The 27511-nt window shown below is 39.7% G+C and overlaps 1 protein-coding gene across 3 annotated transcripts in view; it reads left to right on the plus strand.

The window, feature by feature from the left end:
* CMYA5 (cardiomyopathy associated 5) overlaps positions 1–27511 on the plus strand; it is a 105299-nt gene that overhangs the window by 42722 nt on the left and 35066 nt on the right. Inside the window, exons 2-6 of one of the 3 annotated variants that reach the window (XM_029217891.1) lie at positions 2627–12707; positions 15654–15749; positions 17124–17357; positions 18975–18988; positions 23340–23458. In XM_029217891.1, the coding sequence (XP_029073724.1) occupies positions 2627–12707; positions 15654–15749; positions 17124–17357; positions 18975–18988; positions 23340–23458 (10544 nt within the window). The remainder of the gene's footprint in view (positions 1–2626; positions 12708–15653; positions 15750–17123; positions 17358–18974; positions 18989–23339; positions 23459–27511) is intronic. The other 2 variants (XR_003792767.1, XR_003792768.1) reach the window with 2 other exon arrangements.

A 27511-nucleotide genomic window follows, 5' to 3' on the forward strand; every position in this document is an offset into this window, starting at 1 on the left:
TTAGATTTTGAATTTCTTGAGAGAAGATTCTGTGTCTTTATATTTGTATTCCTAGTATTTAAACTCAATAAAATTTTATTAAATGAAGAAATAAATGAGTGAATGAATAAGTAAATGATTGAGTGAACCCACCTCAGTAGGCCTCTATCTTTTTATGATCAACATTTGGGTATTCTGCTAAGGACTCATGAACTCATTCTAATGAGTAATGAAAACTTCTCTGGTTGAGTACATTGAATTTACAATCAATAATTAACTTTAAACTGAATTATAATTGGTTTTGTAATACTACTACAATGATGGGCATTCGAAATGCTGACTTTTCAGTTGCATGCTATAACCTTAATTTTTAATTTCATTCTGCCTTTGTTAAGTTAAACAGAAGGGAGAAGGGGTAGAAGGAATTGAAAATTTCAAGGAATAAGTTTAATTAGATATGTAAAGGAGGCTGAAAAACATTAAAAATAAGATTCAGTTCAGAACCAAGATAAGGCATCAATTACTAATTAAGTTCAGTAGTTTAATACCAAAGCAAATAAGTGAGAGCAGAGTTACCAGGGAAATGGAGAAACCAGTTCTTCTCACCACTTTCCAGCCATTTTCACTCACTGCATGTGTAGAAAATGAAATTGTTTTCAGCACCCTGGGGTAAATGGATGAGGATGCTTGCTACTGAAGACCAGTGGTCCAGGGGTTCTGGCTGCCCCAGGCTCGACTTGGTCATGGGTGAGATCTAAGGAGATCAGGATCTCAGCAGCCCTTTGCGGCTGACTACTGGGGAAACTCTGAAGTTTCAGAAAGGGGAGTTGAATGTACATGCAAAGATTTATGGTCTTGGCTTTCAGCCTAATCTAACAAACTAAAAAGCATTCAGGGTAAGCTAGAAAGGCATGTACTAGTTAAGTTTCATAGCTAGGATTGTTTAGCCCAGTGATTTGCAACTCTGGATGCATAATGGAGTCACCTGGAAGCTTTTAAAACTCCCTACCCTAGTACGATTAAATTAGCATCTCTGTGGGAAGGGGTATAGTGTGGCATCAGTATTTTTTAAAATCTCTCTACAGATGACTCTAAAATGTATCCAGAATTAAGGACTGCTAATATAAGCAGTGACTGATGATAAAAAAAATGATTGGTTAGGGACCTAAATTTTAACTCTGTATGTTTTTTAAAAGTGCCTTAATTGAATACTTATGCTTAGTGGGTTTTTAGCATAGATTTTTTATTTGGTTTTGTTTTTATTGTTGTAGAAAAGTGTATAAGTCAGTCAATAGTTCTGTATTTATCTCAGTCTTGAACTTAAAGGCAAATATGCCTGCTGAATTGGTCAGGGATGGTAACACTGGAGGTTTTAAAACTAAGCCTTGAAGAGTAGATAGAATTTAAATATGCAGGAAAGGTAGATTAAGGTGGGGGATAAGAAGTGTAAGTGGAAGAATGGCATGAGCACAGGGGAGGAGAAAGTGTAAGAAAATTCCAGGGAAGAGTGCTGCAGAGTCTGAGACAAAGGCCCAATGGCAATTGAAAGGGACAGCCAAAGCCAGCCATCTCTTGAGGGCATATGAGAGCAGTCCAAGGTGACCATCTTTCCAAACCTCTTTAGCCATTGAAAATGTACATGCCCAGGCTCCTTTGATCTCTAGTTCAAGGATTATATGGAAGACCTGATTACAGAACATGTTTTTTGAGTGTTAATTACATGCCAGGCACATTTTCTAAGCATTTCATGTGTATTAGCTAATTTAAACCTCACAGCAATCCCGTGAAGTAGGTTCTATTATGATCCCTGGTTTACAGATGAGTTAAATACAGCACAGTAGGCTGCTGTTTTTTTTGTGATCTCTCTATATTCACTACTTTCCCTTCATGGCCCTGACTCAGAGTGTCCGTGATATATTTACTGAACACAGAATTATCTAGTTAAAACAGAAATGTACCATGTAGGGATAGGGTGGAAGTGGGTACTTGGAAAGAAGGTCAGGTAGGGATCAGAGAGTTAAGTATTTTGAATTTATTTTTCTATAGATATAAGGAATTTACTGACATTTTTGAGCAGGAAGTGGCATGATGAAAATTTTTAGTAAACTTGGTCTGGAAAGATAGGCAGGATGGATTGAGGGTGGGGGGAGGGCAGGAGGTAAACGTGATACTAGCTGACCAGTTAGGAAGCTAGTGAAATAATCAAGGGGTGATGTGATAAAAAGCTAGGTCAAGGTAGTGATAGCAGTAACAGGGAAGGCACAGATGCAAGGACCATTATGAAGGTCCTGGTGACTAGACAGTGAGCCTGAGGGACTGGGTGAGCCACAGGAGGTCTGGGGGCAATCCTGATAGGGGAAGGTAGGGAATTTCACTTTAGCTTTTTTTTTGACTTTGCAGGATATTGATTTATTCCAGCCTGGGATGTGTTATGGTATTTGGTATCCTGACTTCAATTTTTAAACTTTATTTTGTGTACATCCTTATTTTTGATATGGATGGCACTACTTATCTGTATGTTTTAATTTTACATTAATCCTTTACCTAGTAAGAATAGGACATTGACCTTATTATTAGAATATGTAATTACTGTTATTTTTATTATTAATATATGTAGAATTATTAATAATATCATTATTTACTCTAGGTTATCAGACCAGAATGAAGAGGGCAAGACCAAGCAGAAGTGTATCATATCTGACCCCTCCTTTTCCATGGTAACAGTTCAATGGGAAGATAGTGGAATAACCTGGGAGACCAATTCAAGTAGGTCTTCCACTCCTTGGGCCTTGGAAGAAAGTCAGACCTCTGGTGTGTGTAGTCTGGAAGGGTCGACTCTGAAGTCTCCTCCAGGGAATGTTTCCTTTATTGTGGATGAAGTTAAAAAAGTTCGGAAAAGAAAGCCTAAGTCAAAGCATGGCTCACCATCATTGCGTCGGAAAGGCAACAAAAAAAGAAATTCTTTTGAATCCCAAGATGTTCCAGCAAACAAAACAAGTAATCCTTTAATTTCAGAAAGCCAGGAACTAAAGAGCCAGAAAAAGAATTCATCTACTGGCATTTATGATAAGATGAGAAACAAGAAGACCACCTCAAATACACCTCCTATCACTGGAGCGATATACAAAGAACACAAACCGTTAGTGTTAAGGCCAGTCTACATAGGAACAGTACAATATAAAATTAAGATGTTTAATTCTGTTAAAGAAGAATTAATTCCTTTACAATTTTATGGAACATTGCCAAAGGGTTATGTAATTAAAGAAATACATTATAGGAAGGGGAAAGATGCGTCCATTAGTCTAGAGCCAGATTTGGGCAATCATGATTCTAATGTAGTTTCCAAAACAGGCAAATCAGTAGCCCAAAGCATAGACGATGATGAAGTAAAAGAGCTTGCTGCACCCTGGAGAGGTGCAGTTTCCAAAGGATCAAAGTCCCTGACCTCATTCAGTCATGAAGATCTAAAGAAAATTTACGCTGATTCTCCCTTAAGGGCTGCATCTACTACCAAGCACACACCTTCCTCTTATACAAGTAATGACACAGCAGAACAAGAAACACAGCTCAGCGCGCCACAGTCAGTGCCACAGCTGCCAGCTGATGAAGCAAAAGCCCGTGAGATAGAGCCTTCCTCTCTTACACCCAATACATCTGCACCTGCGTTCCTGGAAACAGCAAAGGAAGAATCTGAGGCTGATTCACGAGAAATGGTAACTGTAGAGCATGACTCTTCAGTCTCACTGCCGTTAGTGGATGAGGTAAAGAGGGAAGACGTATCTTCTGCTGACCATTCCATTTCACTGGAGGCAGAGAAGGGTTCTCTGGAAACACTTTCACCAGGTCTGACAGCCTCTATCCAGGAAGATTTTGGCCCAGAGAGAGAACTGGATCTGACTTCACCAGAAAGGGCAAAACCAGTCTCTGAACGACTGAACCCTCCTCATCTCGCTGTCAAAGGAGAGAAGGATGAAAACATGCCCGAGCCATCCATTTCTCTTTCTGAACCTCTAGTGTTAGAGGAACCAGAGGAAGGAGAAATAGAAACGCCTCTACCAATATCTGCTACCCCTGAACCTGAAGATTCTAATTTAGTGGAAGAAGAGATCATAGAACTTGATTACCCAGAAAGTCCATCAGTTTCTGAGGAGCCCTTCCCACCACGCTTGGCCCCTGAAGTGGAGCAGAAAGAAGACGAGACCATTCTGCCATTACTGACGACATCAACACCTGAACATGTCACCTTATCTGAGGAAGAAAGAGAGGAAAATGAGTCTGTTTCTACTGATTCTGCTTTCATATCGGAGTATTCAGTCACACAGGATTTGAGCTATGAACGAGAGAAGCAAGAAGTTGAGCCAGTTTCTTCACCTAATGTAAAACCTGTATCTGAAGATGCAGTTTTGTCAGAAGAGGAGAATGATGAATTTGAGCCTTATTCCCCAGCTTCAGCCTCTACATCTGTCTCACCATCCACAACTGAGAAGACGCCTGAATGCCAGTCCCCTCTGTTTTCAACAGCTACAGCAGAGCACATGGTCCTGTCCAGAGAAGAGGCTTCAGAAAATGGGCATTACACACCACATTCCACATCTGCTTCTGAATATTCAGTTCCCTCACAGGCAACAAAAGAGTCACCAAAGAAAACAACTGACCATAAGTCCCCATTGACATCAAAAGGTGTGTCTGAGCCCCTGATTCCGTCAGAAGAAAAGAAGGAAGACACTAGGCTGTATTCCCCAGAGGTGGCCTCTGTATCTGAACATTCTCTCTCACCATACACAACTGAGGGGACTTCTGAATGCCAGTCACCACTGCTTTCAACTGCTACATCTGAACACATGGTCCTATCAGAAGAAGAGAACCTAGGAAATGAGCATTTCACACCAGATTTAACACTGACCTCCCAATATGCAGTCCCGCCAAATGTAACACAGGAATCCCCAAAGAAAATAATTGGTGATGTCTCCCTGTTGAAATCAAAAGGTATTTCTGAGCACAAGACTCTGTTAGAAGAAGAGAAGGAGGACACCAGATTCTATCCTCCAGAGGTGGCCTCTGTATCTGAATGCTCTCTGCCACCATACACAACTGAGGGGACTCCTGAATGCCAGGCCCCACCACTTTCAGCCACCCCATCTGAACATGTGGTCCTCTCAGAAGAAGAGACAGTAGAGATGGAGCGGTACACACCCTCTTCCACCTCTGTGTCTGAATTTTCAGTACCACCATATGCAACACTGGAGTCACAGGAGGAAGCAATTGTCCACAGATCCCCTTTAAATCTAAAAGGTGCCTCCTCTCCCATGAATTTCTCAGAAGAAGAGCAAGAAGACATTGGACCTTTTTCTCCAGACTCTGCATTTGTGTCAGAATTCTCATTTCCACCCTATGGAACTCAGGAGACAGAGAAAAGAGAATTTGAGTGTGATTCTCCAATATGTTTAACATCACCGTCTGAACACACGATTTTGTCAGATGAAGACACCGAAGAAGCTGAACTTTTTTCTCCAGATTCAGCATCACAAGCTTCCATCCCACCATATAGGATCCCAGAAACAAATAAGGAGGAAACTGAGCCTGATTCACTGTTAACTGCAATGGCTGTGTCAGGATATCCCTGCTTCTCAGAAGCAGGTGAGGAAGAAATTGCACCAACTGCTACACCTGTACCTGAGCATCTAAGTTCATCACAGAAGCAAAGAACTGAAGCGTCTCCTTTGGTGTCTGCACCTGAAGACTTGAGTTGGCTCCCTTCAACAAATGAGGGAGAGATTAAGCCAGATGCTCAAACAGCATCAACGACTGTATCTGAATATCTCATTATGGCACAGAAGCAGAGAACTGGAGCATATTTAGAACCTGAGTCTGAAGACTTGATTCCGCCATGTTCAACCGGTGATTCAGAGAAGGGAGAAATTAAGACTAGTTCATCACTAGTTGCAACACCTGCACAGTTGTCCATGGTAAAGGAAGAAACCACACCTGTTTTGCCTGTATCTCAGTGTTCAGTTTCACCTGGTTCAGTCCATGCAATTAAGAAAGAACAAGAACCCAAAACGTCACTCACTCCAAAATCTGCAGATGAACAGATGGCTTTGTTAAAAGTTAAAAGTAAGGAAGAAATTGTGCCTGATGCTCAAGAAGCTATAGCACATGTATTACGGGATCAAGAAATGGAGCCTCAGCCTCCAAATGTTCCGGAGTCTGGGATGAAAGATTCAGTTCTGCCTGACTTGGTAGATGAGCCAAAGAAGGATGTCAAACCCAGTTTAACTCCAACTGTGACATCTGAACTAGAACAGAGAAGGTTGTCAGAGAATGAGCCTGAAGTAATAAAGCCATATTCACCTCTAAAGGAAACATCTTTATCTGGACCTGAGATTTGTGTTGCAGAAGTGCAACATGATTCTAAAATAACTGGTACACCTAGAGTGCTGCAATCAGCGTCACCAGGAGTGGAAAAGGAAGTTGAGCATGCACCACCCATGTCAGAATTTTCAGCTTTGTCAGAAGACATAAAGAAAGAAATTGAACCCAGTTCTTCAATAACCACGACATCTGTAACAAAGCATGATTCAAGCTTAACCAAATTAGCAAAAGAAGAAATCCCAACAGATTTATCTCTTCCCACCTCTACAGAATATCCAGTCTTAACAAAAGTAGGAAAGAGTGAATTAGGAATTGGTTTGCCGCTTCAGATGGTAACATCTGTAGATAAGCATCCACTTCTTAAAGAAGAAGACAAGGTAGCAATTAAAGCTAGTTCTTCTCCCGCTGAAACTGCTGCATCCCAACATCCGGCTTGGTCAGAAGTAGGGAAAGAAATTAAATTTGATTTACCTGCAAGCATATCCTCTATACCAGAGCAGTCTGTTTTGTCAAAGGTAGAAACTGAAGACATTAAACCTGGGTTGGCAGTAACCAAAACATTGTCTTCTCAGCATTCAGATGTATCAAAGGAAGCAAGGGTGGAAAACAAACAAGATCTTTCATTTTCTACAGTCTTCGACTCTGAATATTTGGATGTGTCACAGAAAAAAAATTCTATGTCTGCCTCAGAGATGTCAGGACCTGACCATGTACTTTCGCTCAACCTAGGTGGTGAGATAAAGAAAACAGAAACTGAACTTCCTTCCTCACAGAACGTGTCACCTGCACTTAAATATGTAGTTACAAAAGGCAAAAATGAGCAAACAGCAAGTTCTTTTCCTGAGTTAGAATATTTAGCATCAGAAGATTTAGCTTCAACATTACCAACCCTCTGTGGTGATAAGAGCAAACAGGCAGTGGAGACACCTTCTGTAGTTCAGGGAGATTTCCTGTCAGAAAATCAAGATCTTGCTCTGGCACAGCTCTCTTTGGAACCTGAGAAGGAAGACAAGCCACATCAAGTATCAGAATTACCAAATTCTGGCTCTGAATTCGTTGGTGGTTTAGGTAGGCAAAGTGAATCCATAGATACAAAACAAATAAAATCTCCCATAACTGGAACAGGGGATTCTGCCTTAGGAAAGGGCCTAGCTGAACTTAGGAGCAGAGGAGAAGGAAAAGAAGAAAACAGGGGACTTCATGTGTCAACTACAGTGCCTGAAATTTCAGAGGTTTCATCGTGCCTTAGTGAGGAACCTCAGATTCAAGAAATTAAATCTTTCTCTCCTAAGGTAGTTAGCTTAGGATCAAGGGAAGCATTTACCTCTCTAGTTAAAGGAGACAACCCAGAAGAACTTCAGCCATACACTTTTTCTTTAAAAGGATTATCAGGAGAGTTGAACCATTCAGTTGACTTTAAAAAAGAAGGAAAACAAGAAATAAGCCTGTTACTGCCAACAGGAAATTTGAAGGCACAAGTGACAGATAATACTGTAACTAAATTAAATGAAGAAACTGACCAACCAAATTCATTTCATGTACCCCAGAGTATAACAGAGCCATCAAAGATTGCTTCTTCTGACCTCCCTGTGGAAGAAGAGAAGCCTGAAAAAGAACTTCATTCAGACCAAGCTGTTAAATTACCTGACGTAAACAGATCTTTTGCAGATAAACAAGATATGGGTATTAAACAATTTTTGTCTATGAAAGAAAATTTGCCTTTGGAAGAATCAAAATCATTTATGACAACTGAGCCTACAGATGTCAAAGAAACACACATGAAAGAGGCCCTTATTTCTCCAAAGGATGAAAATTGGATGCTGAAAAAGCCAGAGAGAGACTTGGCAAGTCACCATGAAGAAAGAGTCCCTGGATCTGTGCAGCTGGGTTCCTCTGGTACCAGTGATCTGATGACAGGGCAGCTCAAGCCTGCTCTGTCAGAGAAAGACCACGCAACTGAAATCAGAAGGCAAATTCTGCCACATTCTGCAGAAGAATCTCACTTATCATTACAAGAACCAGTGTCTACTCTCGATACCTCTAGTGGTAACGTAGAGACCTTAGCAACTAAAACTTATTCTTCTGAAGAAATAAAGCTGGCCCCCAAACCAAAATCTTTAGTTCCAGCTGGAAATGTGGAGAGCAATGAAGCAGAAGGGAAGCAGACCCTTTCTTTAGTAGGGAGTGAAAGTTTGGTATCGGAGAAAGCAAACACAGAATTTTCCAGGCCTTGCAAAGAAGACAGCTGGGAAGAAATCAAAACACCATCTGAAAGAATCCTCCAGAAACCAGTGTCTGGCCCATCAACAGAAGAGGTCAAATCAGAAACTCTTCCCTCTCTTGCCAAAGCAGCCCATTTCCTGGCAGAAGAGGCAGAACTTGCACTGGGCAATGAAAAAGAAGCACACAGGCGTATATCTCCCTTACCTGGAGAAGAATCAAAAGTGGTTCAGTCAGAGGTTGTAGATGATGCTGAGAGAGGGAAACCAGCATCTGAAGTGAAAACACCCACACAAATAAAACCCCTCTCCTCAACCCAAGAAAATGAAGAACCTCAACCCCCAGAGTCACCTGAGGTCATACAAAAGCTGCCCAAGCAGCAGAAGGCAGTGGAGCCAGGCCTCTCTGAGGAAAAGGGAAAGAAAGGAATTTCATTTTTCACATCGTGGATGTCCAGTTTATTTTTACAGTCAAGCACTCCAGATAACAAAGTTGCTGAAAAAGAAAATTTAGAAGCTCAGCCAAGCCCATCTGTAGAAAAAGCAGTGACTGTGATAGAGCCTAGAGGTCCTGCTCCAGCTGACGTTCATGCAAATGAGAAGCCAGCGGATCATCTGTTGCTAGAGGCCAAACCTGAAACTGCTGCAGAATCCACAGGTTCTTTAGTTAAATCTGGTGAAGGTCAAGACTTTAAAGAAAAACCCACATTGTTATCAAATGTAGAAGTTTTGCCACAGCCAAAATCCAACTTTGAGGCATCTAGTGAAGATTATGGGAAGAAAGAAGTCCTAGACTATTCAGAGGAGATGGACCTAAACTCAGTAGTTACTTCTGCTGATGGTGAGGGACATCTTAGAATTCAATCTTATTCTCCCATGGGTGAGAAATCCATTATGGAAGAAGCCAAAAATTCTGTTCGTCTTCATATCACTGATGGTGAAAGACCCCAGAAGCCAGAAATCTCCCCTCCATCTAAATGGAATATTTCTGTCCTTAAAGAAGAGCCAGGAAGTGATCAAAAAGAAAAATCACTCTTTTTATTTGATGCAATAGATAAGGTGCCACAACCACCAAAATCAGCTTCATCTAGCTTTGCAAGTAAAAATATCACAGAGGAATCAGAGAAGCTGCAGTCAATAATTTTGCCAGTAGAAGAATCTAAAGACAGTTTAATTGATCTTGGTGAAGACAGACTAGAGAAAGAGATGCCAAAACCTACTTCCTTGAAAATCTCTGAAGAGGAAATAAAACTCAGACCTGTTAGCCCAACTGAGGAGAAAGGTAACTTGGGAATGAGATCATATTCCTTGGAAGAAAAGAAGGTGGTGGCAGAAAAACAAGAAACGGTGACCCCATTAGAGCTTAGAGGTAATAATGAAATAGGGAAGGCACAAATTACGCACGGATCTAGCCCTATTAAATTGGAAGAACCAAAAGCTGCTACTGCGCTGCAGCAAGTCTATCAAAATGATGACCACAAAGAAAGATACAAAATTATTGAGGAGGGTAAAGGAGAAGCAAAAGAAGAGCCGTCACATGCATTTTTAGAAGGAAAAGAGCAGCAGGAAATTCAGCCTTATTCCATGAATATAGCCAGGCATATGCCTGAAGAGTCAGATATCTCTTTCAGTCATTCTTTGGGTGAAACTCAACCATTTTCATTAGTTAAAACTACAGAAATTACTGAAAAATCAGAAACCATAATCTCAGAGGCTCACCCAGAAATCAGGGAAACAAAGGCAGTAGGAACCCAACCACATCCATTAGAAGAACGTAAAGTTTTGGTGGAGAAAACCAAGACTTTCCTTCCAGTAGATCTTCCTTATCATGATGAAATAAATGATCACTCTTTACCGAAGGAAGGAAATCTGGTATTGGACAAGTCAAGCAGGGATGTGGTAAGTCACAATGAAGAAAAGGGACAGGTCACAGCGTCAGAGCTGCCAAAAGGTGGCTCAGTAGATACCACAAAAGAAAGTAAACAAGGATCTCCATCTAAAGAATCTGAAAGGATTTTAGATCCATGGTCAGAATTGACTCCAGAGAGGCATATGGTCCATACTATTCAAACATCTCAAGATCAAGCATCTGAAATGTCTGAACAATCTGTTCTTGTTTCAAAGCACCACTTGGAAGCTGTGGAAGATGCCCATGTAAATGAACCACGCTCTTCAGCGAGCAGCAACTATGCTCAATTTATAACTAATGCAACAACAATCAGTATTGATGAGGTGATTTCCAAGGAGCCTGAAGACACATATGTAAGAGATGAAGAATTTACCGTGACTAGTAAGCCAGCTGGACTTTCAGAAGAGCAAAAGAGTGCCTTCAGTATCATTTCTGAAGGTTGTGAGATATTGAACATTCATGCTCCTGCATTTATTTCTTCAGTTGATGAGGAAGAAAGTGAACAAATCCAAGATAAGTTAGAATATTTGGAAGAGAAGGCCTCATTTAAGCCTATACCCTTCCATGATGAGAGTGAGGCAGTTGCTTGCTATAAAACATTACAGAGTAAGTTAGAAGATTCTGATAAAAAAGTTACACCATCGAAAGAAGACCAAAAAAAGGAAACTCATACAACCAAAGAGGAGATATCCACAGATTCAGAAACTGGTGATTTAGCCTTTAATCAGCCTGAAATTCCCAGTGAAGAGGATTATTTTGAAAAATATACATTGATTGATTATAACATCTCCCCAGACCCAGAAAAACAGAGAACTCCATTGGAATTAAATGTTGAAGGAGAAACTGTCTCTCTCCCAGAACGTTCAGAGGAAAGTGCCCTAGAATATGAATATGAATTGGTGAAATTAGATGAAAGTTTTTATGGACTAGAAAAGGACTACAGCAAATTATCTGACCCAGAGACCCAAAAGTCTTCGGTTATCCAAAAATCAGCTGACAGAGATGCTCCAAAGAACATAAATAGAGATGTGGACTCAAAGTCACCTGGGATGCCTTTATTTGATGAAGAGGAAGGAGTTTTGTCACGAACCCAGATATTTCCTACCACTGCTAAAGCCATTAATCCTGAACTTCTGGAGGAGCCACCCGCACTGGCATTTTTATATAAAGATCTGTATGAAGAAGCAGTTGGAGAGAAAAAGGAAGAAGGGGAGACAGCTTCTGAAGGTGACAGTGTGAATTCTGAAGCATCATTTCCAAGCAGAAATTCTGACACTGATGATGGAACAGGAATATATTTTGAGAAGTACATACTCAAAGATGACATTCTCCATGACACATCTGTAACTGAAAAGGACCAAGGCCAAGGTCTAGAAGAAAAGCCAGTTGGTAAGGATGATTCATACCAATCAATAATTGAAGAAGGGGAAATTTGGGGGAGGTTTGAAACTATTTGCGGGGAGGAGGGTCTGGAAGAGAAACAGAAAGCAGCTTACAGGGAAGGAGAATCAGGAGGCCACGTGGAGGCTCTTGACAGTGTAGCTATGCAGAGGAAAGCTTCCATCACCGAGGAAGTCAGAGTGGTTACCCAGAGGGTAAGCTATGCGGTTCCATTTGAAGACACTCATCATGTCCTGGAGAGAGTAGATGAAATGAGCAGCCAGACTAATGAAGCAGCAAATGCAAATCCAGAGGTCAGTCTGAATGTCCCAGTACAAATGTCCTTCCCAGAGGAAGAATTTGCATGTGGTGCAACTTGTGTTCAAGAAACACTGCAAGAAGAACCTCAAATAATGGTTCCCCCTGAGCTGAGTGAAGACCGGCTCTGCAGTAGCCCTGTTCAGGATGAGTATGAATTTGCTGAATCCCTGAATTACGAAGTGGTTACTCAAGACACTTTATCAGAAGAACTGTATTCAGAATCCACCCCTGAAGATGTGTTATCTCATGGAAAGGAATCCTCTGAACGTGTCAGTGAGAATGAATTTGTGAGTGAGGTGGAACAAAGTAAGTCTGCTGAACAGGAAGAGTTGGACAGAGAGATGACGGAACAAGACCAGTTATCATCAGAGTTGGTAACCGAGAAGGAACAAAAGGAATTGAAAAAGTCCCAGATTGACACATATTGCCACACATGTAAAAGCCCAATTTCTGCTGTTGACAAGCTGTTTGGTACCCACAAAGACCATGAGGTTTCAACGCTTGATACAGCTATAAGTGCTATAAAGGTAAATAGATTTTAAAGCATACAAGTGTGTAATCATACATAGATGTTTAATTGGCTTTCTCATTTTCTCAATTTTAAAAAATGACCAATATTTGATACATTCATCTTTAGGCATAATAGTCTGAAAAAAACTAAGAATATTTCCCTAGTTATTTAGTTAAGTTCACTTTGACAAACATTTATTGGGTACATAGTATGTGCCAGGTATTTTTCTAGATTCTGGAGATACCAGGATAAGTAACATGGGGCATTGCCTTTGAGAGATCTTATGACAGTAGCCCTTAACATTATCTTAAAAAGGCAAATAATTTTAAATTTTAAAATATGCACTTGAGCATAAAGCACAATTTATTTTCTGTTATCTACAATATCATCCTTTAAAAATACACATTTATATTATATTAAGCAATTTTATTGCAAGTTTTATAAAATGCTCAAGACAGTAAGACATTTTAAATTTTGGTTTTCTCCACATTTCTTCTTTATTTATAAAATTGATGTTAGAAATGGAAAACTTTTGCATTCCTTCTGGCTATGTCTATAGACTCCCAATGTTAGAAAGTTAGTCGCAACATATATCCTTATGTATGTGATTATAAGTATTCTACTCCCTCAGAGATACTATTGGAAATCAAACATTTAGTCTTTAAGATTCTCATCTACCTTTCAGTAGCCTTCTAACTGGAATCTCCACTCTTATCTCATCAATGTATTCTCCATACAGTAGCCAGAATCATCTAAAATTGCAAGTAATAGCAAGAATTGAGCAGTTACTGTGGGCCAGGCAATGTGTTAAGGTCTTTATATACAAGATATCTTTTAATCCATATGACAACCCTGTCATTGTCATCAATTTGCAGATAATGACATGGGCTCAGATAGTTTAAGTCCAAGGTCATAGAAGACAGCACTAGGACTGGTACCCAGGTCTGTCTGATGCTAGAGCTCATGCCCTTGACTGTGTATCCATGTTGCTCTGCTTAGTGCCTTCCTAATGGTAGCAATTTTCAATATGATTATTCAGTTAGGTCACTGATAAATGATTGTCGGGCTCATTTTGATTCAGTAGGAAAACATATTAGAATCTTGGCTTTTTTTTTTTTTTTCCTGGAAAAGTAATCCTTCTCAACTGATATGATATTGGTTTTATATCTCCAGGGTGAAATTTTGTTGAAACTTTACCTGGTCAAGTTTGGGGTAGGGCATGGGTCAATTTCTTTTTGGAATCTCAGGCATTGGGATGCATCAACACCAGTGAAATATGCCCCATTCTTTGATGACACTTGGTTTTGTTAACTAACAACTACTGGGTACTGTCAGTAGAAAGAAGACTAGATTTTCTTTAGCTTTCTTAATTATGTTTTGTTTATCTCCATGAGTTTTAGAAATTAAAAAAATAATTCTAAGTACTGTTAATTTAAAACAAATTTCAAAAGCAGGGAGATATGATGTCTCCTGCTTTAAAACCATTTTAAAGTTTTTTTTCTGGACCTTCTCCATATAGTATGAAGAGAAAGTGGAAAACAAATTGACTAAGCCAGAGACTTGCTTCGTTCATTAAATCAACTGTGAAGATTGAGTTGGTTGGCACATTTTAAAAATTAAATTTAAAAAATTGTCACTCGAGAATTCTCTAGCATCTTGTGAGTAGGCCATTTGTGATTATTCAGGAACTGATGGCTGCATTTGTAGATTATCTAGGTCCTGGCTTCTCCCCACCACTCCATCCCCTTTGTGGTGCCTTATCTTTTATCTGTCATTTGTTTTCTTCCTTCACTCTCTCCCTTCCTTCTTTCTCAATATTTATTGACCTTCCATTCCATGTCAAGAACTGTGCTAATCATAGAGAATGAAAACAAAACAAAAATAAAGGAAGATAGACTTGTAGCTCCCCCAGATCATACAGCATTATGGGAGCACAGTGTTCTGAGACAGGAACCCTCTGGGAGTAAATGAAATGGTGGAGGGAGACTGGGAAAGATAGGAAAGGTGTCACAAAAGGGTGAAGCTTGGGTGAGCCTTAAGTAAGATAGAGTTCTTCTAGTAAACAAGGGCAGGGAGGACATTCTAGAGAAAGGGAATGCCATATAAAAAGGCACATAGGTGGGAAAGAGTCCAAGGAAAGGTGGGGCTTGTGTGATTGCAGCCTGGGGGCTTGTGGAGAAGAGGCAGGGGCTAGAGAGAGAAGCAGAGACCAGATCCTGAAGGGACTTTTCTCAATGTAATTTCTCCATCATTCTGTGGATAGTGAATCAGGCAGACGGAAGCTCTTTTATTCTGTGTTGTTACGTGTTAAGTTTCACAGGATAGATTGCAGCTAGGTTTATAACTAATAGGTACCATCTTCCCCCATCACCCATACATTTTCTAGTTGGCTGTCACTCCTTGAGAGTATTTTAACCCTTTGAGGGTCATTAGAACCTTAAGGTCTCTGTAGTAGATAGTTTTCATCATTTGGTATACTAGACATTCGGCCTGGTGACACTCTGTTCACCGTCTCAGGATCAGGTGGGGCAGGAACACCTGAAACCATTGGTGCAAATGTGAGAAGTCTACTCAGATATGTTGGACCAGTTCAGAAAAAAGTCTGCCATCTTAGAGGAATGACAATATATAAAAATCAAGGCCTAATTAAGGAGGAAGAATTCAATTCATAGTTTACTAAAACAAGTATGCTTTGAACTCACCAGCTTACCAAGAAGTCCTTCCTCTTGCATAAGAAAATAAACTATTGCTGTCACTCACAAACCTCCTAATTGTTTATCATACATTACCTATAGTCAATTTAGATGAAGCAGCAAAGAAAAGTTAAAGATTGATTTGTTAGTGAACATGATATAGTGACTCTCTACCAAACATACTAAATTTATACGAAAATTGGAATTCGCTGCTTGAAGTTCTTTTCTCAAATGTCATATACTAAGGATATCTTAATTCTTTTCTTCAGGTTCAATTAGCAGACTTTCTAGAAGATTTACAAGAAAAATCCTTGAGGATTGAAGCCTTTGTTAGTGAGATAGAATCCTTTTTTAATACCATTGAGGTAGGTTACCTTATCCTTTTTACTTTAACTTGGTCTGCTCATGGCATCACAAATAAATGATTCTAAGCTAAAAGGACCTGAATTGGGGTTTGTGTGTGCATATGTGGTTTGCCATTGTTGGTTTTCTTCCATTAAAAGTAAAGTCCTTAAGTCTTCCCTCTGTTTCATCAGTGAGACTACTTTCTAAGGATAAATGACTTGCCCTTAAAAACACATGCACATTTATTAGGCACTTACTATGATAGGGCAACTGCTTTACATGCTTTATCCAATTTCATCCTTACAGTAACCATATGAAATAGGAGCTATTATTATTATTATTATTACCCCCATTTTATAGATAAGAAACTGAGACTTAGAGTGAAATATATTAACCAAGGTCATAGTAAGTTTATAGTAAGTTGAGAGCCAAGATTTGAATTCAGGTCTGAGTTCTGACTTGCCCTACCATCCTGCTTTTCACTGGGTTAGCTCTGCAGAGGTGCTCTAAAGCACTGCCCAGTATTTCATGCCCAGGACAGATGAGTGCCTCTCATGGTACCACTGTCTTCGATGAGTTCATGCTGACCCTGCTCCCTCTGCAGTGAAGGAAGGGGGTAGCAGTGCTCCATCCATATACAATCACGGCCCAGGCATCTTAGTTGTCAGTCAGGATTGGTAGAGGGCCCCTGTGGAAGGCTGGTGCCCAGTTTCCCCATCACTCGGGTGACTCCTCATCCCAGTTTGCTTGTGAGAGGTCTGCTTAATTCCTGTTGTAGATCAGTTAACACCTGTTGATTATTTTTAGTGTTATTGCCCCCTACCCCTCACTGCCACCAAAGTGTTCCTTTTAGACAGTAAGTAATATGATCACCTTATCACTAGCCCTCTAAGCATCTGAGTTTGTCCAGACGGGCAATAAAGTTTCTCCTGCTCTGGCGGAAGCTACCCCTTCCCTGGAGAGCATTTATGAATGTAGCACCCTGTCCAATACCCTGGCTGTGCCCTCCCTCACACTATGATTTTAGTGGAGTGGTGAAAATGGCATTAAACCTTCTCTGCTACCTGATGTTCATTCACCGTGATGCCACTTTCAAATTTTATCATGTGGGAATGCGGGTAGGCAATACTTCGCTACAAACATTTTTATGTGTGTTTCATTAACTAAATCCTTCTTGACAGTTCTCTTACAGTGAATTCTGTTGCAAAGCTAACTATGGCAAAGGGGGTTGGTGGGCTGGAAATTTAGACTCTGCATGTAATCTGTGATTCTCTTACCAGGATGCCAGAGGTTAATTATTTTAATGGCTAGTATTTCTCTTAAAACACACACACAAACACACACACACGCACTTCTTGTTTCATTCAGAAGGGGTTTTTTGTTTGTTTTTAAAGGAAAACTGTAGTAAAAATGAGAAAAGCCTAGAAGAACAGAATGAGGAAATGATGAAAAAGGTTTTAGCGCAGTATGATGAGAAAGCCCAGAGCTTTGAGGAAGTGAAGAAAAAGAAGATGGAGTTCCTACATGACCAGATGGTCCACTTTCTGCAGAGCATGGACACTGCCAAGGACACCCTGGAGACCATCGTGAGAGAAGTCGAGGAGCTTGATGAGACCGTTTTCTTGACTGTAAGCACCAATTCAAACAGGTCCAGACACCTTGAACCCACTCTGACCCAAGTTTACTTTAAAAAAACCCATCTTTTACTATTCCCTAAGTTGATTTATATCTCTTTGTGGGGTTTATATAATTCTCATTTAAAAGTTATTAGGGCATGCCCCATGCCTATTGAAAAGGCCCAGCCAATCCTTAAAGCCGTAACACCCAGATCCAGTTGAAGGACACACGGAAGCCAGGCCGCAGCATCATCTGTCTGCTCTGTCACAATGGATTGGTCACCTTCTAAGAGGGAGGGAAAGCAGCCTAAAAACTTTATTCATGCCGTGCTCCCTTTGGGTGCTGGCCTGATCTTCCAGTGCCTCTCCCCGCCTCCACTCCCACTCCCTAATCTGAAATGACCTCTCATAGGGACCATTGCCTCTGAACCTTACCAAGTGGAGAGTAACATTTTGGTACACTTTCAGCATGCAAAAGGATGACATGATACCTCTCTCAGGTAACATGTTGATCTTTTTACAAGGGTCTTCCTGGTGATCAGATTCCTTAATTCAAACAAGTACCTTGTGGACAGAGAGTCCCTTGGGTGCTCCTCAAATTACTCACAGAGACAGCTCTTTGCTCTCCTAATTCCCTAGAACCTTCAGTAGAATACTGGTTCTCCATGGAGCCAGGATTAACCAGGAGTGATGGAGATGTTTTCCCTGAAGGCAATCCTAAACCTAATTGTCAAACGAGAAAAGCACCATTTTATGATGAGTGGGAACCTCCCTTTCAAAGCTCCTCAATCCTCCCAGCCTTTTACTAAAGACTGGAGATAGAACAAGGCCAAATGGGGCAATGTTAGGCTTTTGATTTGCCTTTGGGGCTGCCTCCATCCAGTGCAAATTTGGGTGAGGTGGACATGGCATCCTCAAAGGAGGATGAAAATCATTCAGTTGCTTTATGCTTAATTAAGGCAAAGCTTTAGCATTTTAAAATTAAGCACCTCCTTGGAAGTCTAGCACTAATAAAGTGCTTTGTGTTTCCTAAGAACCTTACCTTGGTTTGATAAAATATTTTCTCCTCTCCAGAAGAACAAGCTGTAGAAAAGGAAGCATGTTATTCCTGCTTATAAAAGTAATGTATATCCATTTCAGAAAATTTGGAAAGTACGGAAAAGCCCAGAGAAGGTATCACCCAGAGATAACTACTGATTACATTTTGCTTTATTTCCACATTGAACGAATTTAAGTCACTTTCCTTGCTTCAGAGAATTCTATTCTGGAAGCTAAGCCATTTATTAATGAATAGAGAGAAGCAGAGCAGAAGCAACTGTTGCTGGCCTTGCTGATGGTAGAGAGTAAAACTAAAGCCCCCTCCATCCCAGACCCTGTCCGCCACCCCTTCTGAGCACTAATTTCTTTGCTGCCTGGAATGAAGCCCCCCCAGAGGAAACAGCCTCAAAGGTAGCTGAGGAGTAATGACTTTTAGAACATACGTGATCTTAATGCTTGAGGTTGGTTTTCCTTTTGGTTGTTAATTAGTTTCTCTCTCTCTCTCCCCTCCCCCCTCCCTTCTTCCCTCCCTCCCTCCCTCCCTCCCTCCCCCTCTCTCAATCTCTCTCATTCCCCCATAAGTCATTTGAGGAAATCAATGAAAGGTATAGAAAATGTGGCACAATGTAGTGGCGACTGAGACTAGCATGACTGTATGCTTTACTTTAATATTTTGATGCTTTATAGAAAATGAGCTGCCAGTTAAAAAATGCATACATTTAGTGAGCTCCTGGATTTGCACTTTTATTATAGATACAGTGCTTTTGAAAGCTAAATGACAGCTTTTGAAAGGAAATTGCATGTGCTTTAGTTAAATAACAATTATCATAACGTAGATTTTTAACTGCTTCGTTGAGATGTATTCTGTATTTCCAGCCTAATCTAGACTAGGCTATCTTTCCTGTCACTGCACACAGAACATTTTGTAGATACTTAGACTTTCTGGTTAAATTTGAGTATTTGAAAGAATCATTCATATCTGCCTTGAGCAATTTGATGATTTATGTAATCTTAAGGGAATGTTCTCTCATTTTCCCTTCAGAAGACAGGCATGAATTTATCTTCTTTTTCTGCTCAGCTCACCTAAATGAATCTTCCTCTTTTGATTTTGTTTTGTTTTTGTTGTTGTTTTTTAACACTCAATCTAAGAGAAGTTCCTCATTCATTTAAAAGGCAAAGCACTCAACAAGAAATTAGGAAATGATGTGTCTATAAAAACGCGTAGCAGATCTGTGTTTATCGTCTGGAGCATCTGATAGTGAAGTGCTCATACTGATACGACACGTTTTCCCTTCTGCCTCATAGCCAGGCCTGAGGTCTTTCCTCCTGTTACAGCCTAATTTTTTTTTTTAATCATTTTTACCCCTTTAATGTAAATTTCTAAAATTGAAAATATTATCTTCAGTTCATTTCATTCAATGCCAAATTGTGAAATAGCATAAAGTCAAATCAGAAATGTGTATTTGTGATATATTAAAATATAGAAAGATGGGTTTGGATTAGAAACCTGATTTTTTAGATAATGAAAACTGTACAGATGAATCTTATTTATCTTTAAAAAAATATGTTCAACAGAATATTGTCAAGATGCTTTAATAGTTTGTATATTAATATTGGCATTAATCAATAAGGGTTGTATTATAGTGGCTCTGTTATAAATAGAATTACTCGGGGAGGTTTAAAAAATGCTGATGCCTCTATCTCATCTCATGAGATTCTGGCTTAAGTGATGTGGGGTGTGGCCAGGGTATTTTTAAAGCTTGCTAGGTGATTTCAGTGCACAGGCAGGGTTGAGAACCTCTGGTTTATAACAACCTGTCCTCTGGCCTGGTGGTACCCCAGACTGGCTGCTGAGTTACCTGTGCAGTTTGTTAAACCAAAGCTTCTGGACCTCCACCCCAGATCCACTACAGGAGAATCCAGGTGGGACCAGGCACCTGCACATGTACCAGTTCTCACGCAGGAGTCAGAGGCACACCGGGCAGGTCTGGAAACTGATACCCAGGCCTTGCTCCCAGTTTTCTTTATTTTTTAAAAATTACACATTTCTTCTAAGTATTATTGATATTTATTTTTACCCCCAAAGTATATGGATTTAGAGTGCCATTCCGTATGCACTGGACAATGTAGGGGCATATTTGCTTATTAATTATATTTCATTCACTCGTGGAAGATACTGATCAGCAAGAAAACTTGATGAATGAAAATTTGCAAATGTGTTTACCTTTAAAAATGCTATAGTTTCACGTTTTTACTTTTCTAAACATTAGAATATTAACTTGCTAATACGAATTGACATGCATTTAATTCTAAATACAATTTTTTTTGGTTTTGTGCTTGAACTTGTTCATCTGTGTGTCATTTTAATTAATTTTGATCTCATTGTCCAATTGACGATGAATTAATCTTTGCAGAAGCTGCATGTTGCCTAAAGGAACATACACGTGGGATAACCATTATTTTTCTGTAAAGAAAAAAGATGACAAAATTCAGGATTTGGTGAAGCAATATAAGCAATTAAAGAAAATCCTGTTAAATGTGCACACACATGATGAAGCTTGATTTTTTCACTAAAATGAAGCCTTTCACATTCTCAAGACAACTTCTGCCTCAGAGTCTCAATGTCATTGGTGTTCCTTTCTATGAGAAATGCTAATTATCTAGCTTTTTCTCCTAGTTTTTTCCCCTTGCTGCTTTTTTTTTCCCCTGCCATCATATTATATATCTAAAGGCAGTGCTCATATATTAAATGATTTTTCTCGACACTGAAAATGCTTAAATTAAAGAATGCTGTCAAGGATATTTAGACTCAAAATTTGCATATTTTAAAAAACACATTTGCTTAGAAAATGCTGTTCTGTTAAGAGGATAATTTTTTTTCCTCTGTTTTGCTATTTTGTGTTCTAATAATGAAAGAGAGTCACAACCATTGTAGGACCTGCTCATAAGAAGATGCCCTTACACACACTGATGTTAAAATTGAACAGATCAGTGCATAAGGGAAAATTCAAACATTTTATGTGTTCTATCTAGAGCTACAGCTTCTGTGCTACAAAAAAGTCCTCCATTTCGTCAGTGACATGTACTGAGAGGGCTTAGTATGTGCACTAGTCACCCCTGTTTATTCATTTTGAGCCTATCATTTCCACCCTCTACGTCTCCAAAGCCTTAATTAAGGCTCGTGTTGTCTTCCCTCATGAAGAGCGTCGTGGGGTGCCCCCAACTGGCCTCACTACCTCTCTAGTCTATTTGCTCTGATCCTCCCTCAGAATCATGCCAGGGTACTCTTCTAAACTTCCCTTGTGTAAACACTTCTGTGGCTCTCCCTGCCTTAAAAAACAAAATGGAAACTCTTGGTGGATATGAAAGACTTCCCAGTCAAGCCACAAATCACCTTTCTATTTCATCTCTGTCTCCCTTTCCCTGTTCTCAAGGTAGCCCATGGTCCCCTCTGGGCCTTGAGTGCCTCTTTCACAACTCCATGCCTTTATTCATGCTGTTCTTCTCTCTGCAACACCCGTACTATCTTTTCTGCCTAGGAAACTCCTACTTATTCTTTAAGACTCAGCCAAATGTCACCTCCTCTTCGAAGCCCCTACTGGACTTCAAGCCCCTACTGGAACATCTCCCCCAAATCAGATGACAGTGAATTTTATTATTCCTAACACAAGTAAGCATAGTGGGCACTCTAAATATTTCAGTTATATTTTATAATCTTTTCCCCTCATATTGATAAATTTTCCAGACCTGAGATCCTGATATTCTCATCCAAATGAAACCTTGTCCTCTTATTCATTCAAAATATATTTATTAAAAGCCTACTATGTGCCAAGTAACACATTTCAGTACAGTAGTGAACCCAGCAAAGTCCTTTTTTTGCATGTAGATTATAGTCAGGTGAAGTAGACAGACAAAAAACAAATAGGTTGTAATGAGTTTGAGGAAAAAACAGAGTAAGGAATAGAAGAAGGGAGAGGGCTGCCTTCTCTGAAGAGCTGACGTTTGAACAGAGATCTAAATTTAGTGAGGAAGGAGACACACAAGTATTTAGGAGAAGAAAGTTCCAACAGCAGGTGAGAGGCTTCGAGATGGGTCTGTGCTGCCCAAACCCCAACGTCCATGATTATGAAGCTGATGGAGTTCCTAGTGGTTGCCTTAATTTCTGGAAAGTAATTCCAGTCCTCTGTGAGTGAGGTGCGCAGAGGAGAGTGCCTAACCAAAGTTTAGGCCCCTCATGCTAAAGATAAATGTTTTTGCAATTCTTCCTTCCCCTTTTCCCTCTTCAGAATCTACCTTTTTTTTTTTTTTTTTAATTTTAAGCCCAGATTTCACCTGGATACCAATGCTGAGTATTTGTTGGCATCCCTCCTAAGACGGTCTTGAGTATAAAGAAAGCTATTAATTTATATACTGTGGCTTATTTAGTCTTTTAAGAATAGATAGACTCTCCTCCTTCGTTGCTGTATCCCAGAACCCAGAACAGTGCCTGGCACATAGTAGGTGAACATATTTTCTTGAAAGACTAAATGGTGAGATGTATAATAGTGACGGTTGAAAACAGCAAAGATATCACACAGTATGTGAATTTCCAGATGGACTCCAAACATTTTTATCTTTAGAGAGTATAAACAACCATTATAATGTAATCATTTTTAGGACTAACTTTATAGAGGCAAAATTAAGACTGTATAATTCAATGGAATCTATTCAGATTTAAGGATATAGGAATGGAGTTTCTAATATTACCAGTTGCACTGAAGAATCCTGTGAATAGATTTTATACATATATTTCCAGATTTTGAAACAGTTTAAATTCTTTTTGGATACAACACCTCACAGAAACCACCACCATCACCACCACCACCACCACCAACTTCATTTTGAATAACTGTTCTGAGCTTTCATTTTGTATGCTAATAATTTCTTGACTTATATAGAAATATTTCCTCCTGATAGGTTGCTTTCTGCAATGGAGAGCACTGCTTCTTTAGAGAAAATGCCTGTTGCGTTTTCACTTTTTGAACATTATGACGACAGCTCGGCAAGAAGCGACCAGATGTTAAAACAAATGGCTGGTAGGAACTTCAATATATTATTTACCTTGATGAAATTTGACAGTTTTTTCTTATTTGTTTTGTAAAGTTTTTGAACGTAAGGAAATATAACTGGAAAAAGAAAAATCTTAGCTGTAAAAATTTAAAGCTAGATTCTGAAATAAAGCGTGAGACTAGCAAACCATTTCAGTTATAAACTGCATTTCCATTTGAAGCTTTATGACTGTGCTGGGATATTGTGGAGGTGGAAGGAAGTAGCAATGGAATCGAAGGGTCTTCTCTCTTTTTTTTTTTTTTTTCCTTTTAAAAGAGGATTTCTCTCTCTCTTCTAGAGATTATTTGCTTCATGCCAGCAGCCAGGTATAGAAGGAAAGATAAATCAAATATTTTCATATGTGTTGAACAGATTTTTCTTTCTGAGTGGTTTTCCCCTCTTCAATTGAGTTCTTTTTCCTTTTTCCAACTAAACAGATTAACTTAGAGAACTAACAGCTCAGCATCATGCTCTGTAGCCAGGAGCCTCCTACTCAGCTGTGAAAAGCATCCTGCCGGCTCTTCAGAATATTTTTTAATGTGCTATTTTAACAAACAAGACAATGACATTTCTTTAGATTTTTCAAAGCTGCTGTGTTTCAGTGAAGTATCCAAGTTCCACTTACTGTAAAATGTACTTAGATGCCCTCCTTAAAAGATGCTACAGTCTTCCAAAGCAAACCTTAAAGACAACTTCTGTTTTCAAATTGACAATTAACTTTCATTCCTGTGGGAAGAGTTTTAATTTAGTAACTAGTAAAAGGTTACTGTGTCTTTAAAAAAAACTGAAAAACAAAAACCACCCCGCCCCCGCAAAACCCATCAACCCTATATAAAATGAAAAATTCAGTCATTTGTCCTAACGGGTTTTCTCTAGAAATATCTCAGAACAAAAGGGTATTTTCTTGTAATGTCTTTAAGAAGCATTTGAATAGAGCAGCGATTGCAAACCAAGAAATTCTGGTCAAGAAAGTAGCTCTTTTGCTTTTAAGGGATTCGTTATATGCTGTTGTTCATTTAGAAGGATATTCTTTTGAATATCTGATGGGCAATAAGAGGGCATTTTGTATATTTTAGAGGTCACAGAGTTAAATTTGTCACAAAGTGTTAATGATTCATTCAGAAACAGTGCAGGTGGCAGTCCCAAACTGTTATGGGGAAACTGGTCTCTGAGATATAAATGCCACTCGTTGTACATCTGCTTCCCAGAATTGGAGCCCAGGGTGTTGACTTGCCGCTAGATAGCTTTTGCTCATTTTGTGACCAACAACATCTCTCAGCTATAAAGTCCTCACCGGATGCCTGAAAAGCTAATCTGATCACTGTAATAGACAGATACAATAAGGAAAGGATGTAAACTTTATGATGAGAAACAGAGCAGCCCCTAACATTTCTTCCGTGCTTACATGATGCCTGGCAGTGTGGAGACTGTTATCTAATTAGACCGTCATCTAATCTCACAGCAACTCTAGGAGGTAGGTTTTATTGTTATTCCCATTTGACAGGTGAGGAAATAAAGGGAACAGAGAAACACCTCTCATATTGCCCTAGATACACAGCTGTTTGGGGGGTGTGTGGCGAGTGGAGTTTGGCTTCAGAGTCTTTGCACTTGAACCACTGCTCTACACCAAAGAGGCTGAGTGCACTGCTGTGAAAGGAGGGGTAACTATAGATTAGTGACATCCAAGGCTTCCTGGACTCTGCTCCTAAGACCTTTTTTTTAAAATTGTGGTAAAATATGCGTAAAATAAAACTTACCATTTTAACCATGTTGAAGCCACCATCGTACAACCATCACCACTAATCCATCTCCCGAATTCTCTTCATCTTGCAAGACTGAAACTGTATCTTTTTTTTTTGCGGTACGCGGGTCTCTCACTGTTGTGGCCTCTTCCGCTGCGGAGCGCAGGCTCAGCGGCCATGGCTCACGGGCCCAGCCGCTCCGCGGCATGTGGGATCCTCCCGGACCGGGGCATGAACCCGTGTCCCCTGCATCGGCAGGCGGACCCTCAACCGCTGCGCCACCGGGGAAGCCCTGAAACTGTATCTATTAAATAACAACTCCTCATTCCTCCTGCCCCCACCCCCTCCCCCCAGCCTCTGGCAACCACCATTCTACCTCCTGTCTCTATGAATTTAAAGTACTCTAGGTACCTCATATAAGTGGAATTATGCAGTATTTGTCTTTTTGTGACTGCTTATTTCACTTAGCATAATGTCCTAAAGTTCATCCGTGTTGTACCATGTGTCAGAATGCCCTTCCTTATTAAAGCTGAATAAATTCCATTGGATGTGTATACTGCATTTTGCTTATCCATTATCGATTCACTCATCAATGTACTTTTGGGTTCCTTTCACATTTTGGCTACTGCAAATAATGCTGTTCTCCTGGGGACTTTTTTGAAAGCTAGGTTTAGTGGGAATCTGTCTCCACCACAGGTACTGAAGTGCAGGTTGATCTAATGCTTAGCTTGCCGAGCATGACAGCTCTTTATGGGCACACTGTCAGGCAGAGGGAATCCATGGGGTGATGCTGTGCCTAGCTCCTTAGCCTCTGGCAAAGAAGCCTTAAAATCATTTTGCAGTTTTTGGCATTACTCCTACTCAAGTTTATTACTACAGAAGTGTAAATAGCATTGCTAACGTATAAAATCTGAGCTTCAGATGTCCTTTTGCCGCACAGGAATTATAAATCCAGCCAACTGTTATTAGATTACATCTATGGAATATTCATACTCCCTTCTTAGTTTTAGAATACTTTGAAGAATAAAAGTGGTTCTTGTTTTGAAAAAAGATGTTTTAATTTTAATGTTTTTAAAGGAGTAGATTAAGTACAAAATTATTTCTAGCCTACATTCTTTATTTAATTCCCTACAACTGCTTATTCCTTAAAATTTGTTGATTTGGGGGTCAATTATCAACTTTAAGTTCGTTAAGTTACCTGAGAGAGAGATTTTTGAAAAGATGTTGCCAGTTTTAAAAAGCAGCTATAGCTCAATTTATAATTCATAGAGAAGAAAGCAGCATTTTCGTTGTTCATGCCTCAAGAAGTTCTCCAGCACTGCTTCAAAGATGATTGATAAGAATCAGTCTGCTTGGCTCTTCCATAAACCTGGGCAACATGAAAATTTACTGAACTACATTTATCCGGATGGACTCCTTTACAATGTGACACTGATTTCCTGCTGGGAAGACAGAAGAGTCAAAGATAGTATAAACGAGTCTCTGAACCACTATCAGTCCTTGCGGAGGTGCTCTGACAGGCAGGCTTCCTGCCTTATCATGCAGGCTCCCAGCATGTCTTACCTCTGTGGTCCCTCTGTGATTTACCAGATGATGGGTCTCTACTTCAACTCCCGTCTTCAGGGGCTTCCTGCCTTCTCCCCTCCATTTTCTGTGCCCCTGAAAAAGGCCATGTTGCTTTCTGAATGTTAACACCAGTTATGTGTCAGATACATTGCTAAGCACTTAATATACATTATCTTGCTTTTTAAAACAACCCTGGGAGGAAATGGTATTATTGTCGTTTTCCTATTTTTAAAGATGGAGGAACTGAAGCTGAGATAACACAGCTCCTAAGTGGGGGATCTGGCATTTAACCTTAGGCCAGCCTCTCTGCTCCAAAGCCCACTTGCCCACTCTCTTATCCTGCTTCTCATTTTTCATAACTGTGTATTTCCTCAGGTCTTTATCTCTTTATTGAATCTTTTCAATGTGTCTCTTTTTGTTCCATTTACTAAATTTAGACCCATTTATTTCTTCTACTTTCCACTTCCCTGTTGAACTAACCTTTGTTTTCTTTCCCTTCAGTGTTGACTTTTAATAAAGTAATCTCATAAAATTTGGCCTGTATTATTTAGCAAGCTCATCCCTCAGGAAATTGTTGACAGGAAAATAACAACACAAATAAATTTAAAAACAGGACATCTTTTCAGCTATGGGAATAACCTTTTCCTCTAATTTGTAAACTATGTTCAATGCTTTTATATCTCAAAAATTTTGGAGGAGAATTGTATAGAAGCTTGATTTATGGTGTCGTAT

This window comes from Monodon monoceros, unplaced genomic scaffold, assembly GCF_005190385.1.
Source record: "Monodon monoceros isolate NGI ecotype Baffin Bay Population unplaced genomic scaffold, NGI_Narwhal_1 Super_Scaffold_12, whole genome shotgun sequence".
NCBI classification, from domain to species: domain Eukaryota; kingdom Metazoa; phylum Chordata; class Mammalia; order Artiodactyla; family Monodontidae; genus Monodon; species Monodon monoceros.